This window comes from Ciconia boyciana, chromosome 4 (assembly GCF_034638445.1).
Source record: "Ciconia boyciana chromosome 4, ASM3463844v1, whole genome shotgun sequence".
NCBI classification, from domain to species: domain Eukaryota; kingdom Metazoa; phylum Chordata; class Aves; order Ciconiiformes; family Ciconiidae; genus Ciconia; species Ciconia boyciana.
The window spans coordinates 23,578,367-23,598,498 of NC_132937.1; the positions used below are offsets into that span (position 1 = coordinate 23,578,367).

The window sequence follows — 20,132 nt, forward strand, 5'->3', positions numbered from 1 at the left end:
CCTCCCCGCCGCCCCGGGCTCACGGGCCCCGGCGCCCGCGGCCCCCGCGTGGCGGCCGAGCCCGCGCCCCTCCCCCGCGGACGGGGGGTGGGGGAGGGGGAGGGCTGAGCGCGCCGCGGTGACGTCACAGCCTTCCAGAAGATTCCCCCCGGGATCCCGCCGCCACAAACGCGCGCCCGGCCAATGACAGCGCGCGGAGGGGGCGGTGCCGGCTTGAACTAGCCAATGGGAGGCGGAGGGAGGGAGGCGGGGCGAGGGCGGGCGGGCCTCGCCGTCACCCGCCCGCCTGGCCCCGCCTCGCCCCGCCTCCCCCGCAGGGAGAGCCAATGAGCGCGGCGCGGCGCGGCGACGGACACCCTGCCGGCCCAACGGGGCGGGGCGCGCGCGGGCGGGACTCCCCTGACGTGGCGGCCGGGGGGCGGGAGCGGGGGCGGCTCAGCGAGCGCGCGGCGCCCCGGGACAGCGCGAGCGGTGAGTGCCGGGGGCGGCGGCGGCCCTGTCCCACTGCGCTGCCCCACACCGCCGCCCCACAGACCCCCACGGCGCCGGTGCCGGCCTCCGGTGGGGACGGGGGCGCGGTCTCCCCGCCCCTGCGGTGACAGCGTGTCCCCGTGGGGCTGGGGGTCAGTGTCCCTGCCCCGTGGGACGACAGGGTGCCACTGTGGGGGTCAGTCCCCCTGCCCTGTGGGGTGACAGGGTGTGTCCGTGGGGCTGGGGGGTCAGTCCCCCTGCCCTGCGGGGCGACAGGGTGTGTCCGTGGGGCTGGGGGTCAATGTCCCTGCCCCGTGGGGCGACAGGGTGCCACTGTGGGGGTCAGTCCCCCTGCCCTGTGGGGCGACAGGGTGTGTCCGTGGGGCTGGGGGTCAATGTCCCTGCCCCGTGGGGCGACAGGGTGCCACTGTGGGGTCAGCCCCCCTGCCCTTGGGGTGACAGGGTATTGCTATGGGACTGTGGGGGTCAGTCCCCCTGCCCTTGGGGTGACAGGGTATTGCTATGGGGCTGTGGGGGTCAGTCCCCCTGCCCTTGGGGTGACAGGGTATTGCTATGGGGCTGTGGGGGTCAGTCCCCCTGCCCTGTGAGGTGACAGGTATTGCTATGGGGCTGTGGGGGCCAGTCCCCCTGCCCTCTGGGGTGACAGGGTATTGCTATGGGGCTGGGGGATCAGTCCCCCTGTCCTGTGGGGTGACAGGGTATCACTGTGGGGCTGTGGGGGTCAGTCCCCCTGTCCTGTGGGGTGACAGGGTGTTGCTGTGGGGCTGGAGGGTCAGTCCCTCTGCATCCATGGGGTGACAGGCTGTCCTAATGGGGGTTAAACCTCTGCCTTATGAAGTGACAGGGTGTCCCTGTGGGGCTGGAGGAATTGGCCCCTCTGTCCATGGCGTGACAGGGTTTCACTGTGGGGCTGGGAAGCGGAGGTTAACCCCTCTGCCCCTTCATGGGTGGGGAACGGAGGCTAGCCGCTAGCTCCATTGCCCCCGTGGGGTGACAGGGTGTCCCTGTGGGGCTGAAGGCGGGGGAGGAAGGGGTTGGTGCCTCTGCCCCCAGTGGGGTGACAGGGTTTCCTGGTGGGGCTGGGGGACAGCGTTAACTGCTCTGCCCTACTTAGTGATGGGGTGTCCCCATGGGTCTGAAGGGGCTGGGAGGAAGGAGTTAATCCCCCTGCCCCATAACAGTAACAGTGCATCCAAGTGGGGCTGGGAGGAAGGGGTTATCCCCCCTCCCCCCCCCCCATGGGGCTGTTGTACATCTCTGTGGGGCTGGAGAGGGTGGTGAGGTGAGGGTTAACCCCTTCCTCCCCTCCTGCTTTGGAGGGAATAATGTGTCCCGTTGGAGCTGTGTCGTGTGGGGCCAGGAAGGGGTTAAATATCCCCCCTGCCCCCCCGTTGGGGGCCCCAGTGTATCCCAGTGGGGCTGAACTGGGTGGTGAGGAAATGGGTGACCCCCCCCCAGGTAGCAGTAATGGGGGCGGAGGGGCCAGCGAGGAAGGGGTTAACCCCTGTCCCCAACCGAGGTGACAGTGTCCCTCCAGGAGGAAGGGGTTAACCCACTTCCCCCTTGGGGCAGACGGTGGGTCCCAGTGGGGCTGGAGGGGCGTCGAGGGGTCACCCCAGGCAGGGGCCAGCACCCCCGTGGGGCCGTGCAGTGGGGCACAGCGGGGAGGGGGGGTGCTTCACCCCATCCCCATGCCAGTGTGAGCACCCTGGTGGGGCTGGAAAGGGGGGACCCTACATGGGGAGACATTGGGGGCGGCTTGACCCCGTCCCCACACCAGTGTGAGCTCCCCAGTGGGGCTGGAAGGGGGACTCCTATATGGGGAGACGTGCTGGGGGGGCTTGACCCGTCCCCACGCGGGAGCCAGCACCCGATAGGGCTGGAAATGGGGGACCCTGTCTGGGGGGACGTTAAGCAGAGCGGGGCTTGGCCCCGTCCCCAGGCAGGAGGCAGCACCCCGCGAGCACGGGAGTGTGGGACCCTGCGTGGGGAGACATCGAGGGGGTCTCGCCTGCGTGGGGAGACATCGAGGGGGTCTCGCCCTGTCCCCACGGTCCCCACGCAGGAGGCAGCAGCCGGCGGGGCTGGCAGCGGGGGCCGTGCCGGCAGAGGCAGCGAGGGGAGGGTTAACCCCGTCCCCACGCAGGTGCCGGCACCCCAGTGGGGCTGTCGGTGGGGAGGGGGAGGCGGGCGGTGCGTGTGGGGGCCCGGGGAGGGGATGATTCATTGCGGGTAGTCATGACATTGCTGCCTGGTTGCCTGCGGCTGCCAGCCAGCACGGGCACGGGTGGCTCTGCCTGCCCCGGCGCGCAGACGTCCCCTCCGGCTCCCTGACCAGACCCGGGATACGCTGCCATGCCGGCCATCCTGCTCTTCTGGAGCCGCGCCGAGAGGTACGCACCCAGCCCGGCTACCCCCGGCTCACCCACCCCGCCGCTCGGTGCCCGGCGAGCCACCGGACCCCCAAACCCCTGGGGACGCAGCGTGCCGGGGCCGTCACCCGCCTGGCGTTTCGCTCGCCGAGGGTGGGATGCAGGATGCGGGAGCCGGCTGGTACGGCTGCCCAATTTCGGTGTGGGGCATCCGGAGAGGATGCTCTCCGTGGACCACGAGTGACGGTGACGGACGGGGGGGGGGGGACGCGGTGGCATTGGATTTCCTTGGCGCGCCTGAAGGTGACTTCTCAGAAGTAGGTTTGGCACCGCCGGCTCGGAGGAGGCACCGTCCCGGTGCCCCGCTGCGGCAGGGGAGCCCGGGTCGCTGGGTGGGAGCGCGGCAGTCGGACCCCTTCTGCTGGGGGACCGGTGCCGGTGCCCGGCACGGGGGATACAGGGACCCCCGAGCGTCCGAAGGGGAAAGCTGGGGAGGTGCAAATTGGTTTAACGTGACTTTTTTCCGCGTCGCCGCCGCCCTACTTTTCTCCCTCCCCGATTCGCCTGGCGGGTGCACAGCCCTGGGCGTCAGCAAAGTCGTTTTTGGGGAGGCCGGGGGGCTCCTGGCTGCGCTCCCGGCTCCTCGGCGGGGGCTGCGTGGGGGACGTGACGGTAACGGGGCGGCCGGGGGCCTTGCGGCAGCGGGGAGGGAGGATGCTGGAGCTGACGGCAGAAGTGTCTTAATCCGGCGGCTTAGCGAGAAAGCGTCAAGAAACCAATTAGAACGAAAATTACGGCTCAGCGAGTGCCTCCGTTGAAGGGTCCCCCCCACGCGCGGCTGGGAAGCGCACAAAGGACGGCAGCTCCCCGGCAGCTCCCCGGCAGCACCGCGTTGACGCCCGCTCGCCCGCCGCCGAAGCCCTTTCGGAGCCGTTCTGGGAGCGGAGGTCAGAGCCAACCGTGGCCGCCGGGCTGGCGAGGAGCTGCCTTTTTGGGGTGCCGGAGGAGCTGGAGGGGGAGGCTTCCCACCAGAGCATCCCTTGGTGGCGGCGGCATCCCCGGCACGAGCCGGCACCGTTCTCTCCGCCATCCTCCTGCCACCCTCCGGTGCTTCCCGGCCGGGCACACAGCACCTGCCGGCGCCTGCGGACAACGGCGATGTTTAAAATAAAACTAGAGCCTTTAAAAGTGACAGCTTGGACTCTGAATGTGTTCGTAAAGTTTCGGTAAGTGGGCTTCCGCATCCCAGCCTTGCGTCCTCGTTAAACCGTCGGTGCCTGTTCCCGGCGTCCCGCGGTGACCTCGCACCCCGGGATGGAAAAAAATAAAATATCTCCCCGGTGCCGCTGCCGGGGTGGGTTTGTTCCCTTAGATGACTGCCGAGCAGAGGGATTATGTCAAACGATCGCTATTCAGCTGGCGCGCTCATCCAGCGGTTGCACGGGCTGATGTCATGTGTGGGGCTGGAACAAAGATTTAATTTTTTATTTTTTTTTTGGTCGTTTTGGAGTGGTTGCAAGAGGAGGATGGAGGCCAGGTCTGGCTCAGCGGGGGCCGGGGGATGCTTGTGGTTTTTTCCAAGGCCGGGTGGCCGTGGCTTGTCTGAAGGCGCCCGGGGTGGGAGGGCGATGCAGGAATGGCCTTGCCCGCCCGAAACCCGCCCTGCAGTGCCTTCCCCCCCTCCCCGCTCCCGAGGGGGTTAAATGGGAAGGCAGGAGAGGATGACTGAGCAGAAGGGGGAGAGGAGCGGTGGCAAGGCACAGCTGATCCCCGGGAGGTGGGAGGGAGGGAGGGAGGCTCTGCGGGGACAGAGTCGTGTTTTACCATCATCGCGCATGTGAGTGTCGTCTCCGGAGCGTGCCTTAACCCACCGGGTCACCCACCGGCGGCTGGTCCTCACCGGCACGGTAAACCGCGGCACGGGGATGCGTTTCGGTACAGGAATTCCCCCCTCTCTGAGCCCAGCCGAGGAGGGGGTCCCCAGCCGGGAGAGCATCCCGGGTGGGCATCCCCACGCTGGCCAAAGACCCCTTGGCAGTCAAGACCAGAGATATTGCGGGGGGCGACAGCGTTTTGTGGGACGGGATGTATTTCCATGGGAAGCGCCGTGGGGTTTCGGCCGGGCGAGGGGGTCCCGGTGATGCTACCGGACTGGGCTGCGCGGGGTCGGAGCCGGGCACTGTGGTCCCTGGGGGGGACAACTGAAGGTTTGCCACCTCCGCGTCTCTCGAGCCGGGGTGCGACGGGGTTGCCTTCCATGCTGCCCGGCTTGCCGTCGCTGCGGGAGGGTTGTCATCATCCAGACAGGGGCCAAATCCTGGTCCAGGTCCTGGTGCCGCTCGTGGGGAACCCCTGCCCCACACCGGGGGCTGCCGTGGGGAAGGGAGGCGTTGGGGTGACCTTTTGCGGGGCGGATTGGCAGGTCATGTCTCACGTCGCTTGCCTGGGGTCTCCTGCAGCCCCCCGGGAGGGCAGATGGGGAGGCGGAGGTGGGCAGGGGGCAGAGCATCCCCCAACGCCGCGTGGGCTGGGTGCCGGCGGCAGCTCTGCGCGCAGGAGCTGGTACGGAAACGTGCTGGCATCCAGGAGCTGCCGCGGGAGACGCTGTCGGATGCTCTTTACGCCCCCAGGGACCTTCTCCCCCCTCTTCTGTGCCCCCCCCCGGGCTGCCTCGCGTGTCCGTGGGTGTCCCCATCTTCCCTTGCTGCGTCGGTCAGAGGTCCGTGCCTTGGGTGCCTTAGCCCCGCTCCCTGCCTACAGCAAAGGACCGGCTCTGTAGCTGGGGCAAAAAAGAGCAGAAGTTGGTGGTTTGAATCAAGGTGGCCCATTTCCAAGCCCCCGTAGCAGCCGCCCAGCTGCAGAGGGATTATTGCCTGAGGCAAGACCCGAGGCGAGCCTTGGATGCTTGGGATGGAGCCGGGGGCTCGGTGCAGGGCCGTGCATGTGCACCCCGGCATGCCCGGCCACCCTCATCTGAGCTGCTCCCGTTTGGGGGGGGTCTCTCCGTGACCTGCAGTGGGAGCTTATGGATAGAGCTTATGGGAACATCTGGCAACTTGTACGTTGGCGAAGGAAAGGGCCAAGGCTCACACCCCATGCAGAAATCCGTCTGCTGGAGGGGCACGATGGGCTGGGGCTGCCCAGGGGCATTGGGAGCAAGGATGGGGTGAAACCTGGACTGTAGCGGGGCGCAGGACATGAGCAGGAGGGCTTAACGGAGAGCAGGGGATCTGCTGGGGCAACACCGTAGCAAGCACCGAGCTGCGCTGTGCGAGGCTCGGGGCAAACGGGACTTGACTGTCGGATAACCGAAGGTCGAGAAGCAGCGGGAAGCGTCCTCGGAGGAGCCTGGGGCTTGCTCAGCCTCTGCCCAGAGGAGCTGCCCTCCCGGCCGCTCCGCCTGGTCCCTGGGTCTCTGCGTCTGCAGCAGCGTGACTGGGGGATGAACTAATCGCCCGTCCTTTTCCTCCCTTGGGTTACGGCCACCAGGTTTTCCATGCCTTAGTATAGGCATGGCCCCGGCCTCGGCCCCCGCGCGATGGAGGGAGCGAATTCTGGGTTTCTGGCTTGCTGCAAGATGTAGTCGAAGGCTCTTGGGGAGTGCAAGTCAGGCTAGAAAGCGGTTTGGTGTTGTTTTTTTTTTTTTAAACAAAAAAATTAAAAAGCCCTCCCACCACCACAAGATGTTTCTGTCTAACGGCTTCGTTCTCTCTTCGCTAAATACAAATTACGGCTCTGACACGCTGGAGGCGCTTATCTCTAGCTGAATGCCAATTGCTTTCGGGAACAAAATGTTTCAAGTTCCTTTAAGGTGAGGGTGGCAGCACGGTCCCTGCCGCCGCTTTCAGCCTCCAAAAACCTGCTGCCATCACCCCGACTCCCGTCCCAGGTCCCCGGCCGGGAGAGAGCCGGGGGGGGACAGGCACGGGCTGACAGCTACATTTAGACACGGCTCAGCCCTCCTGGCGCGGGGCGGGGGGGACGGGACGGGGACGTGGTCCCGGCCTGACGTTAGCAGTGGCATGGCCCCTATAATAACGCCGTGCCCCGGCTCGGGCTCTCCCTCTCCCCGTCAGCCTCAGACATGAGTCTCCCCATCCCCACCGTGGGGCTCGGGGGGGTAAAACTGGAGCCGGGGCACGTCCTGGCACCGGGGCTCTGACCTCCGGTGGGAAGCGTGGACTTGAGCCGGCTCTGGTGCTGCTGGCCGGTGGGACACGGGGAGCATCGGCTCCGTGATAAGTGCGTGCCCGTCCCGTCCCCGGCTGCCCCAGTGCGATATTAGCCTTACGGAGAGCTGTCTTTCTGCTTTCAGGAATAAATACTCGGCTCCCGGCAGCGTCGCCGTCATGGGGAAGGACTATTACAAGATTTTGGGCATCCAGTCTGGTGCCAACGAGGATGAAATCAAGAAAGCCTACCGGAAAATGGCCCTGAAGTATCACCCCGATAAGAATAAAGACCCCAACGCCGAAGAGAAGTTCAAGGAGATTGCGGAGGCTTACGACGTCCTGAGCGACCCCAAGAAACGAGCCGTTTACGACCAGTACGGGGAGGAAGGTAAGGGGATAAGCACTGCCTGCTCGGAGGCGGGGGTGCGGGGTCAAATAGTTTTTACAGGCGAGGGAGCGTTTTCACACAGAGTTGTCCCCGTGGTTCGTGCCTGCCCCCAAAACGGAGCTGGTAGCTGCCGAACTTCTGGGGGGGCGAAGGCTCCACGGGTGCCAGAAATCGCCTCTCATCCCGCTCCTCCCCAGGCTGCTCCGCTTCTCCAACCCACCACCCTGCTTCCCGGGATGGCCAGGCTCTCCCTGCCCTCCACCCCAAAACCCCAGCAGCCGGCTGAGACGATGGAAGTGGTAGGAGCTCACCTCCTGGGTCACACCTGGGGTAATTCGTTAGCAACCCTTTAATTGACCTAAATATCCCAGCGGAGGAGTATTGCTTTTGCCCACATTCCCCCCGCATTTGGGCGCTGGTCCCGCTGTCCTGCCTGGTACAGGCTGACCTACAGGATTCGAAGCTTTTCCCAATTTAAGTAATAGGTCCGTGTTTTGAAACCCAGCGGTTGCTGTTGGCTGGTGGTTGGCACGGAGGAGGAGGAGGAGGAGGAGAGCCGCTCCACCGCAGGCAGCCTTATTAGTCGAAGATGGAAGAGCGCAACCCCATTCGAGGAGAGCACCGAATAGCATCTGCATTAATCAGCCCAGGGCTTGGGTGCTTAAAAGAGCAGGAGGTCTGGCAGGAACAGGCTGCTGGGTGGAAGAGGCAGCCCTTCTCGTGGGGCCAGCGGGCAGGTGCATCCCCTAACGAGCCACCGGCAGAATTAACTGGTGGTGGGTTAATTCTCGACCCGTTAGTTATGTCCGGGCTGATGGACGCACCGAGGCAGGGTGGTGTGCTGTGGTGTAAAATGAGAAGAGGCTGTCTCAAGCGGGAAACCAGCCTTTCCCCGCAGGCACCCGAAATCAGACCCCCCCCTCGGGCTGGCGTCACGGCGTTAAAGGTGAACCCTCTGGCTGTACGGTCTGGTAGGGATGGGGGCTCGCCGGCATGTGGCGAAATCACCCCCTCGTCGCAGCGGGACGGGGGGTCCCGGCAAAGCCAAACTCCGTCGGACCAGTTACGGTCTGTGGTCCCCCACACCTTTCGTTTCCCATCAGATGCCTTTTTTTGGAGCAACGTATCTGGGGGATCGGCATGTCAAGGGGTTTCTGGGTCCCGCACGCCGGAGTGAGCGCGGTGAGGCGAAAGCCCCCCACCCACACAAAGTATTAACTTCATCGATCAGAACGGACCCCCAGACTTGCCCGCTCTGTGCTCGTCCCCCTCCTGTGTCCCGCTGCGAGAGGCTGGCACAAAGGACAGCCGTCAGAAATAGCCCTTCACTGTCACTGGTGTGTCCTGAAAATAGTCCTTGAGCTAGGCTCGGCTTAACCCTTCCTGGCCCCTCCTGGTCAAAAATAGCCTTGCAGAGCGCGTGTGACCTCTCTGGGGGGCCGCTTGTCGTGTGCCTTGGCTGCTCGGGACTTCGGGGGTGTTGGAGTGACGTAAGGCTCGGCCTGGGACCTGGCAGGGGAGTTTCCCATGGGAACGGTTGCCAAAAGACCCAAACCTCGAGCTTACCTGGCATTCTGTGCAGTGCGTACACAGGCAGAGCTGTGTGCCGACCTGGAGGTCTGCTGACCCCCACGTGCTCTGCCACCCCGAGTCACAGCCGCTCGCTGAGCTCAAAGCCTGTTCTCACCTGCTGGGCGTGATGCTCCTGGACCGCGGCCGTCGGTGCAGCCCCAGGGACAGGGCTATTTGGGCAGAAGGGAGCCTGCCCATGGGGAAACACGGAGATGGGCTGGTCAGGACATGTTTTAAATGAAAAGGCCTGGGTGGAGAGAACCAAAGAAGCGCTTCAGTAGGGGTAGCGGGGACAAAGCTTGAAGAGCTTTTGAGATGGAGCTTGCTGGGTGTAGGGGCAGGACTGTGTGTCATGGGTTGAGGTGGTGCCTTCCTGGTCCATGCTCTCTGCAGGTGGCTGGGCTGGAGAGGGTGACCTGCACGCCCAGGAGATGCTGGAAGGGCTGCCTGGAGCCAGCAGAGACCACGCTCCCGCCTGGAAAGTGCTGTCCCAGCACGGCGTCCACTGGCGGCCAGCGTTCATGTCTCATCTTCCCCCTTCTCTTCCAGGTCTCAAAACTGGAGGTGGCTCTTCAGGTGGCTCAGGGAACACTTTCCACTACACCTTCCATGGAGACCCCCACGCCACCTTCGCGTCCTTCTTTGGAGGCTCCAACCCTTTCGACATCTTCTTCGCTAGCAGCCGCTCCCGGATGTTCAATGGCTTTGACCAGGAAGACATGGATATCGATGACGATGATGACCCTTTCAGTGCCTTCGGCCGGTTTGGCTTCAACGGCATTAACGGGGTTCACCGGCGGCACCAAGAGTCCCTGCACACGCGGAGGAAGGTCCAAGACCCACCCGTCATCCATGAGCTCAAGGTGTCCCTGGAAGAGATCTACCACGGCTCCACCAAGAGGATGAAGATCACCCGCAGAAGGCTCAACGCTGATGGCCGGACCATGCGGACTGAGGACAAGATCCTAAACATTGTCATCAAACGGGGTTGGAAGGAGGGAACCAAAATCACATTCCCCAAAGAAGGGGATGCCACCCCGGACAACATCCCTGCCGACATTGTCTTCATCCTCAAGGACAAGCCTCACTCGCACTTCAAGAGGGACGGGACAAACGTGGTCTACACGGCAAACATCAGTCTTAAAGAGGTGGGTATGGGTGGGAAATCCCGTGGGGTGGGAGGTGGCTCTGGGTCGTGGCATGTCCAAGATGGGAGTCAGACCTTGTCCTGCGCCGATGAGGAAGGACCATGAGAGACATGAGCAAAGACCTCTGCAGAGAGGAGCACAGAGGCCAACTCGTGCTTGGTTTTGGAGATGCTCAGCCTCCGTGCCAGTTGTAGGACACGGGTGCTGTGGTCCCTGCTGAACGCACCTTGCTTCTTGAGCCAATACAGGTGGTATTTACCCATTTTCTCTCTTCCCCATATGTCTTGTCCTTCTATTTTAGCATAGGGTATTCGCATGTGGAAGAGAGCCCAGATCCTCCGTAGGAACAAGGGGAAACCCCAGTTTGCTGGCATGAGTCTGGTCTCTGCTTGTTCTTGTAGCCAAGCCCGCTGTGGCTTAGGTACTGTCCGGGACAGCGCCGGGTGCTTCTCCCCACGGACAAAGAGCAGGGTCACACGGAGAAGGGTGATACCTCGCCCTCGCCGAGCAATGCTTTGGCTGCTTTCCTTGGTTCTGGCTTGCCTAGATGAAGAACCAAATAAATGAAATATTCAGATGGTGAGCAGAACCCAGCACATCCAGGCTGCCAGTCCTGGAGGTCGCAGCGGGGCTGGATGCTTCAGAGGCAGCAAGCTGCGCGAAGGTGGGAGAGGAAGGGGAGATTACCCCAGTACAAGCTGTGCCGTTTGCCGCCGCTGCTGTATAACTGCCTTTTAATAACTCCCAGCTGGCAGCTGCATTTAACATTGAGGTTTTTGGCAGCTGCCATTTGCTGTTCCTTTCAGACTGTAGACGCTGTCTGTCTTCTTAATGAGCTGATCTTTTTTTTCCTGAAGACAGATTTATGTTCTCAAATGCATTTAATAGAAATAAGCTCAATGGGCCAGACCTGAGGTAGGGAAACGTGAGCTCATTAGTGTGCCAGCGAGTCGGGAGAGCTTTGCGATGGCTCTGCGTCCCAGCTGGGGCTGTGACCGGGTGTACGGGGGCAAGGGGCAGCCACGTGGGTCAGGCGGAGCCGGCTGCTCCTGGAGCAAACTCAGCTCAAGTTAACCTGCAGACTCAGGAGTTTAATTTCCTTCGCAGTGCAAAGTGAAGAGGTTTGTTCCTGCTGTGGTTGGCTCCCCTGGCTGCTCCAGAAATACTTGGGAGAGGCTGCCTTATTTATGGAGCCATGCATGCCATATCTCAGATGTTTCCTTCTGTGCATTCCCTTATCTGTAAAATTAACGCCAAGCTGGCTGTGCCGATGTCCAGACCACGTTAGCCCAAGTTCACACGTTGCTCAGGCTGGAGGACTCTCACCTGGAGTTGCCCTTTGAGCAGCGAGTGGAGAAACCTGCTCCGGCCCCACATGCTGTTGCACCAGAAGTGCTGGTGCTGGGTGCCTCTGGTCTGCGTGAGCAAGGCACGCGTGCTGGCATTTGGTTTGCACGATGCAGTCACAAAGGGGAAAACTGCTGGTTCGGGCAAATTCCTCGTCTCTTTGAGCTGGAATTTCTGGTCTCTGTCCTCCCCCATTGCGAACTCAACATGCTGGGCATCCTCGGGGAGCTGCCAGCCTGGCTGCCATCCCCAGCCTGCTGCTTGCCAGGGCAGGGTGATACTTTGCTGCTTTTATCTATCTTCCATGAGAAGAAGTACCTTAAGTGCTCTGGAGCACGAGCAGATGCCGGGAGCTCCCTGACTCCATATGCCACCGCCTCAGCATGTGACGGAGCACAACCTCTTCATCACCCGTGCCTACAGCGGTAGCCTTGGGTGCTCTCCTTGCCCCCTTCCTCCTTGCGCGGCTGCCTTTTTTAGCCTGAGCTTCCGTCTTTTCCGCTGCCACGAGGGCAGCACAGCACAGTGCCAGCAGCAGGTAGAGCTGGCAGGCGGTGGGTGCCGAGCCAGAGACCCCTCGCCAGCACCTTGCTGCCAAGGCACCTGGTGCTCGGGCTGGGGGCACTCAGGAGAGCTTCCTCCTCCTCCTCCTCCTCCTCCTCCATCCCACAGACCCCTCCGCAGAGCAACCCGGGGAGGCGATGCCCTCCCAGCCCTCGTGTCCTGGCCCCACTGGGTGCCACATCCCGCCGGCCAGGGCGGTGCGGGGTGTTTGCCACCCGGCTGCTGCGGAAGCCGGAGGTGTATGAGGGCTTCCCCAGGGACTCGTGGGCTGCGGGGAAGTGTCCCTTCCTAAAATTACAGGCGCGCGTCGCAGTGGGAGGCCGAGGGAGGGAGGATTGACACCGCTCCACCAGCAGCTGCCTCTCCTGGGAGGCAGATCTTCAGGCAGCGCTGCCGGCAGGGGCTTGTGCCCGCCCGGCTGCCTGCCTAACGCCTGCCCTCGGCAGCCGCCCGCTTCCCAGCCTTTACCTGGCGTCACCTTCCTCGAAGCATCCCGTGCGTCAGCGCCCGGCTGAGACGCGACCGGTGGCGACGTCCCCCCCCGCGGCTTTGCTGCGAGCGATGGAGGACCCAACGCTGACCTAGATAAAGCTCAGCTCTCACAGCACAGCGCTCAGCTATCACACCCAGGGTGATTTCATCCCTAGGGATAAACCGAGCCTCTTTCTAGGATGCGGGGCAGCTCCCGCGGTTACTGGTGTTACTTCAGCAACCGGTTTCCCAAATGCCAATGAAGTTGAGCGAGAAAAATGAAAAACAGGGACATACGGCGGGGAGCGATTGCCTCGGATTCTTGCATCTTGGCTCTAGGAAGGAAACATTAAGATCCCGTCTGCCTTCGCTGGTACCGCCTGCTCCTGCTCGCATCCCTCTGCTTACCCTGTCCACGTGCTCCCATAGGCAGTTCCTGTTCTCTTTCCCATTTTGTGGCTGGAGATGTCCTTTCCCCGGCACACGTGGACCGTGCACCCCTCCACGGCGCGTGGCAGTGGGCACCAGCGAGCAGGAGGGCTCCGGCATCCTTGGGCAAGCGTGGGGCAGAAATGCATTGGTGGGGGGAGATCGTCCTTCAGTTCCCCCCCCACCTGCTGGAGATCCAGCCCAGCACCCGCTGCTCCCATGGAGCTGGCGATGGGCATCCTCCTGCAGGCAGAAAAGCTCATCCCTGGAGGACACCCTTCCCAGGAGGAGACCCTGTGCGGAGGAGCTGTGGAAGGAGATGGCCCCATCTCTCCTGTTCTCCGCTCACCGGAGCCCCCCAGCCAGCTCTGGCACAGGTCCCTCCACGATCGCCCTGGTGCAAAGCCCTGGCTCAGCCACAGAAGCCACAGATGTCGGCCATGAGCCAGTGGCCAGCATGAGAAGAAGAGATGTTTCTCCTGGTGCCTGTTGCTGCTCTGCCACCGGAGGCTTTTCCTGGGGAGGGGAATGCAGAACGTCACCCCATCTACCCCAGAAACAGCAATTGCATCTTCCTCCCCTCCCTTTGCAGGGTGTTTTGGGAGGGGTGGGACCCCCAGGACCCGGCTTGGAGGGGTGGACCTGTGCCAGCCCCCCACCTGGAAGCTCGAGGCTGTACCCCAGCAAACCCCCCCCGTCTTCCAGAAGCATCGCTCCGCAGTCCTCTCCCTCAGCCCTTGCTGAAAGCCTGGAGACGATCCTGCCCACGTGTACGCCAGAGCTGTCTGAGTTATTTAAGGACACAAGGATTTTCTTGCTGCATTCCCGCATCACGTGGCTTGCTAATGCAGGCTGGCTTGTGGCTGCTGCGGCACCCACCGCCCCGGCCGCTGCCGGCTGCTGCCAGGGGCTGGGGTACAACGGGGTGGCACCCACAAAACCGGCCCTTGGCTTTGTAATGAGGACTGGCGACGGGGACCAGTCCCTCCGTGACCCCGGCTTCTAGGAAAGCTCGGTGCCGTGTGGCGGCTGCTCGGCCGTCCCACGCCGGTGTAACCTTTTGGGGGCTGTCGGGGGGGGACACGGGACGCGGGACGTGCTATAGATAACCCCCAGCGCCGGGCAGAGCTGCTGGGCTCCGGAGGGTGACAGCTGATGGACCGCGGCGGCATCCGATGATCTCAGCTGGATTTTCGGCTGCCTGAGGCTGGGAAGGGGCTAAATTTAGCCTGTCCTGTTGCTGCGAGTGGCCGGGTGCTTGCTGGTGGTGCCTCCTGGGGAGCCCAGGAGGAGGGGAGGGGGTGTCCTTCCCCCCGTGAGGCTGGGGCACCCCTCGCCTGGGGCACCCCTCGCCTGCACGGGTCCTGCAGCCCCGTTCGTGGTGGTTAGACTGGGCTGGCACCAGCAGAGACCTGGGCTCGCACTGGTGAGCATCAGCCGATGCTCTTGGGCATCGTCCGAACAGAGCTGGGCGGTTTGGCCCAGGGAGCAGCGGGTGGGGGGACGGAGCGTGGCTGTCGGGATGCTTTGGGGTGTCAGCCCCATCTGACGGTGTGTCCCCTCTTCTCCCCCCAGGCCTTGTGCGGCTGCACCGTGAACATTCCCACCATCGACGGGCGGGTGATCCCGCTGCCCTGCAACGACATCATCAAGCCGGGGACAGTGAAGAGACTGCGCGGGGAGGGGCTGCCCTTCCCCAAGGCCCCCAGCCAGCGAGGAGACTTGATCGTGGAATTCAAAATCCGCTTCCCGGACAGAATAGCTCCCCAGACGAGACAGATCCTCAAGCAGCACCTCCCGTGCTCCTAGAGCCCGGGAACTCTCCTCCAAGCAGCAATACTCCAAACGCACGTGCCGCAGCACTCGGCCCGCACGGAGCAGAGGTGCCACAGCACTTTCAAATGCAAAAAAAAAACCCCTCGCACCCCTTTCCTTCCCCCAAAATCCCTCCCAACCTACCCCCGTCCATCCCTCTCCCCACCCATCCCTCTTGGCCCATTTTTCTACTCCGGCAGCGGGGAGGCTCCTGCCCATCACAGCTCTCCCGGCTGCCAGACTTTTTATTTTTTCCCCAGAGGTCCAGCTTTTCTGCCTCGCACAAGCGAGCGGCGTGGGCCCTTTGCCCGGGGAGGTGCATCACGTTGTGGGGTTTTGTACGTCACCTGCTTTTCAGGCCACTTTTCCCACAAGAGGCTGGACTTGCCGGGGTCCGGCGCAGTGTAAATAGGACTCCGCAGGATCTGGCATCCCCGCTGTTAGTTTTTCTCTTCCCCTCTTTGATACTTGCTGCTGTTTGGGGTCCCGGCTGTACCGCGGTGCCGATCGTTCCCGCCCGCGGTGGCCTTTCCAACCCCTCCGTAGCCGGACTGTTTCTCACCTGGGACCACGGTACCGAGTCCGACCGTGGTCCGCTCTCCTGTGCCAAGCCTACAACCGAGCCTTGGCTGTGCCAAATGACGGAGCACATGGGGATGGTCCTGTCAGCCTCCTGCCCCTGCCCGGGGCTGTCCCCGGTGCCGTGGGCAGCCCCTGCCTGCACCCGCTGCCCGCAGAGCCCCAGCCAGCAGGAGGAAGGGGGGAAGCCCAGGGTGGAGCTTTCTTGTTCAGATGTGTTGAGTTTGCATTGCTGCTTTTTTTTTTTAATACATATATATAGAGCTCATTAGATAAACTCTGTAAGGGTTTTTCTCTGCCCATTTTGGGGTTCCTGGCGTGGTGCACCCTGACTTTTTTTTGGGGGGGGAATGGTTCAGCCACACGAACATCAAGCCCGTCACAGGGGGGTGTGTGTGTGTAGCACAAGTCTGGGTGCAAAAGCAGAGCCAAGCGTGAGCAGAGCTGTGGGGTTTCACTAGCGTTTGAGTTCAACCTTAGGGTTTTTCATAAGAAGAGAGGCGCGTGTATATATTTTTCTACAGGGACGATTCATTCAGGAGGTATTTCTGGGCGTCGGGGTGGAGCTGGGAGGCGCATGAGGCAGTCTGCTTGGTGGCTTTGTTTTCAAATGCTGTATTTTTTTAAAACCTTTGGATTTCCATCAGGAGAATTTTTATATTTCTTACCTTTCTCGGCCCACTCTGCCTCGTGCCAGTTTTATTTCCCGGGAAAGGGCTCCTACAGAGCGGGAGGCGCGTTCGACCTGGCTTTGTACAGCTCCTCTTCTACCACAGCACCGCCGAGAAAACCCCTGCCAAAATACACCCCCCGCCCCGGGAATCCTTTTTTTTTTTTAAAGAGAAATCACTGACTTGAAACGAGGGGTCTTTTGGGGCGGGGGGCGAGCGCAGGGCATCCGTCGGGGCTGGGTGTATAGCTGTACAGTGTATCATACAGGGGGAGGAGAGCCATTAGGCACTGCTTAATTAATTGCCCGGTTTGGCCGGCAAGGGGATGCTGCCGGTTCCCTCCCCTGGTCCCTGTGGAGTTTGATGTAGAGAAACCTGATGGACACCGCGAGCGAGAAGACAGGCCAGCGCGCAGATGCAAGCTGCTTTGTTTTTCTCGGTTTCAATGAGACCCGAATGTTTTATAGTGGGTTTTTTTGTAATTTTTTTCCTTTTTTTTTTTCTTTTTTTAAATGTCAGTATTGAGAGAAAAAAGAAATAAAGTATTTTAAAAAAATATACTTCCTCGGGGTGAGTTGTGGTGGGAGATGCTGGGCTGTGCTCGCGCAGGCAGCGGGAACGGGGCTCTGTGCCAGGGTCGTGCCCACCTGGCCGGGTGCCTGGGACCTTCAAGGCCGGTAGGGAAGGGAGTAAGCGGCCTGGCGCCCAGGAACCTTGAGGCTGGTCGGGAGGGGACGAAGAAATCTGTTTGGTTTGTCTACTTGGTGCACAGGGCCTTCAGGGCCTGATAACGAGGGGATGGGAACGAATACGTGACCTGCTCGGTCACAGAAAATGGCTGCTCGCCTCATAAAATGGCATTAGTTGTGCTGACCGCATTGCTAGGGGTCGGGAGCAGCGGTTACCGGTCAGGGGCTCTGTGTCCCCTCGGGGCTCCCGGGACACGGCAGACCGGGAGTGGGGCTGGCCGAGGTGGGGCTGCGGGCGCTGGGTGCTGCGGCTGGGGATGGGACAGCAAAGGAGGCTCCTTGCTGGGGGCTGGAGGGAGGCTGGTGCCCGGCTCTTCTCGGAGGGGCCCTGGCGCAGGGCGAGAGGCTGTGGCACAAGTTGCACCCAGGGGAAATCCTGCTGGTAGCCAGAAAGTTTGCCCAAAAATTCTGAGCAGGAGCAGCACACCAAAGCAGGTGATGAGAGTGAAACCCATGGTCGTTGTTCCTTGGGAGGGGCCTGGGCAGAGGCTGCCGAGCCCCACATGGGGGCCGTGGCTCATTGCCCCCACCGGCGAGAGCTCGAGGCCGTGAAATTACCCTGCAACAAGGAACCCTGAAGCCCACACAGCAGACGGGGCTGGAAGCAGCTGTTGGGCTGGGCAGACTCTGGGGGCAGAGCCGGCACAGCCCCCTGGCCATGGGGGCCGACAGTGCTGCCAGGGATGCCCATGGGGCAGGGGATGCCCTTGGAGCAGGAACCCCCATGGGGAAGGGATGCCATGGGGCAGGAGATGTCAGTAGGGAGGGCACATCCATGGGGCAGGGGATGCCGGTGGAGGAGGGATGCCTGCGGCGGGGGGGGGATGCTCTCGGGGCAGGGATAGCCATGGGGAGTGGACGCTCATGGGACAGGGGATGCCCAAGGTGGGGGGATGGCCCTGGGGCCAGGGATGGCCATGGGGCCGGGATGCCCACAGGGCACCCGTGCCTGGCCCAGAGGGATGCGGGACCGGCTGAGCGTGGCCGCTGCCTGCCCTCTGCTGGCAGAGCCCCTGCTGGGCCCGGAGAGGTTGGGGGGCTGCAGGGGGGCCCCAATCCCTTGGGTCAGGGACCAGCCTCTCACCCCGATGCCTTGGCCGGGGAGGGGTCCCGCATCCTGCACCCACCGTGGCTGGGCTGCAGCCCCTACAAGGTCGCACGGCCTCGGTGGGACCAGGCTGTAGGGCTGGGGCAGGGGGGACGTGGCTCTGGGGCCACGCGGGGAACCCCGGGGGGGGCACAGGGAGATGCCGACCATGGTGGCGATGAAAGGGCTGCCCTCAGCTGCCCCCCTCGCTAATCCCACATCATCCAGGGCCAGCCCTGGCTGCCAGCACCTTCCTCCCCCCAGCAACTTTGGGGGTGCCCAGTGCCCCCAGCAGGGAGCTGGGCAGGGGAGGAGGGTGCTGGGGGAAGGTTCTGGCCCCTGCAGCTACCAGGGGTCTCTGCTGCGGGGGTGGCCCCTGGGAAGGGACATAGGCTGGGGCCAAGCCCAGTCTCTGGTGCCAACTGCTCTCCTGGGGCTGCTGTGGGTTCACGGGGATGGGGGGGGCCTACCCAAGCTCCCCAGCTGCTGCAAGTGCTGATTTGGGGGACACCCTCAGCCCCCCAGCAGGTTTACACTGCTCCGGGGCAGGGGCAGATGCTCTCAGAGCTCCCACAGTTGCTGTCCCCACCAGGAGCCATGTCCCACAGGTGTCAAGGAAAGAAAGATGAGGTTTTGCAGCCCTCCTGCTGGATTTAATCAGCATTTGCAGTTAGGACAGGCAGCAGGGAAGGCTTGGGCTCCTGGGACCCCACCATCCCATGCCCTGCTTGCCCCGGCCTCCACAGCAGACAGAGGTGCCAGGATGGATCTTCTCCCAGCGCTGGCTGGGTGGTGACGGTTCCAAACTGTCAGGGAGGGGAAGGCTTTTGGGAGAGCCCTGGAGAGCTCCTGGAGCGGGTGGGGAGCAGCCCTTTCGCCCTTCCCAGGTGGCTGAAAGCAGCTGGTTCCCCCCCGGGAACAGAAAGCAAAGCCAGAGTCTGTGTCCCTGCAGAGCAGGGGGGAGAAGTGGGGGCAGGGAAGCAGCACTGGAGCAGAAGTTTCCAGGTGCCAGTTAACCCCGAAAAGGGCAGGTGAGGGGCAGGGGGAGCACCAGCCCTCCCTTCCTCCCACCAGCGTCCCCCCAGGAGCGAGCAGCAGCGCTTTCGCCAACAGAGGTGGCATGAGGACAGGGCAAGAGCGCTGAAGTAGGACAGAGCACTGAGCTGCTCCCCTCCCCGGGGGCCGACGTGGCCTCCTACCCCAGCAGGAGGCTGTGCTATTTAAAAAACACAGCGTTCCCAATTTCAGTGCATTTTCCCCACTGCTACACACAAGCCCCCTCTCATGGATACTCCCTGCCGTTTTGAGACTCCCCTCTCCCCTTAAATCTCCCTGGTTTGATGGAGCCCAAGATCTGCCAGGCTCTGGGGCAGAAGCTCCCACCACCCGGGCCCCGGCTCAGCCCCAAAGGCCTGGGGCACCCTTCTGCCACACAATCTGCACTTAACCCTCTTTGCAGAAACCCTCAGTTCCTGCACACCCCTAAAAGCCAACAGGTCGTGGCCGATCTGCGTGTCCTCCAGCCATCGCCTCAAACCTGCTCACCCCTTGGGCTCAGGGCTCCAGCCTCCTGCCTGGCTGCGGTGTGCAGGATGGGACCAGGCCCAGGGCCTCTCTCACATAAAACACAAACAAGTACAGCAGTAGCACATTTTTCAGTTCAGAGAAGGGAAAATAAGCCAGGGAGCAAGGCAGCAAGCTAGCAGAAGCAGAAAGGAAAGACAAAGAACCGTGAACAGAACCCAGCTACTGAATACGGGGCACAATACAGGGCAGGCTGGCACCAAGAGCCAAGACCACTGTCAGAAGCCCAAGGGGACGCATAAAATGTTGTGCTGAAGCTCCCCTCTTCCCTAACCATAGCGGGGTCACGCTGCACCACAAACCCCAGAGACAGCCCAAGAGCCCCCTCGTGCCTGCCTTCAGGCAGGGCTGGCGAGACAGACAGTGCTGGAGAAGTCCTTCGCTGCCGAGGAGCCGAAGCAGCAGGAGACCCGACAGCTCATGGCTAGCATCGGAGAAGCAATACCAGATACCTGCTGCCAGGCTCTTACACTCGGTGCTTCCTGCCGAGCCAGGGCAGAGGAGGCACTGCCAAACCAATTTATTCCGTTAACGTGAGCTAAGAGGTGCTAAGAAGGAAGAGCAACCCCGTACACAGCAGGGAAGCGCACATCCAGATGGACTCCACCAGAGCGAGGAGTGCTCGGACAGCACCCGAGACACGGGTTTACAGACCACGCCAGCACCACACAAAGGAACCACCGGGGCCTGGC

The 20,132-nt window shown here is 62.5% G+C and overlaps 1 protein-coding gene across 3 annotated transcripts; it reads left to right on the plus strand.

The window, feature by feature from the left end:
• Positions 1-433: 433 nt before the first annotated feature.
• Positions 434-16,540, plus strand: DNAJB5 (DnaJ heat shock protein family (Hsp40) member B5). 3 transcript variants are annotated; one of them, XM_072860195.1, is made up of 4 exons: positions 434-471; positions 7,180-7,424; positions 9,546-10,144; positions 14,531-16,540. In XM_072860195.1, exons 2-4 carry the CDS (start codon positions 7,214-7,216, stop codon positions 14,762-14,764), a joined length of 1,044 nt encoding a protein of 347 aa, XP_072716296.1. In that variant the 5' UTR covers positions 434-471; positions 7,180-7,213; the 3' UTR covers positions 14,765-16,540. The 3 variants fall into 3 exon arrangements, with proteins under 3 accessions (XP_072716296.1, XP_072716294.1, XP_072716295.1); XM_072860193.1 differs by lacking the exon at positions 434-471 and adding an exon at positions 2,760-2,885; XM_072860194.1 differs by lacking the exon at positions 434-471 and adding an exon at positions 4,673-4,771.
• The last annotated feature ends 3,592 nt before the right edge of the window (positions 16,541-20,132 follow it).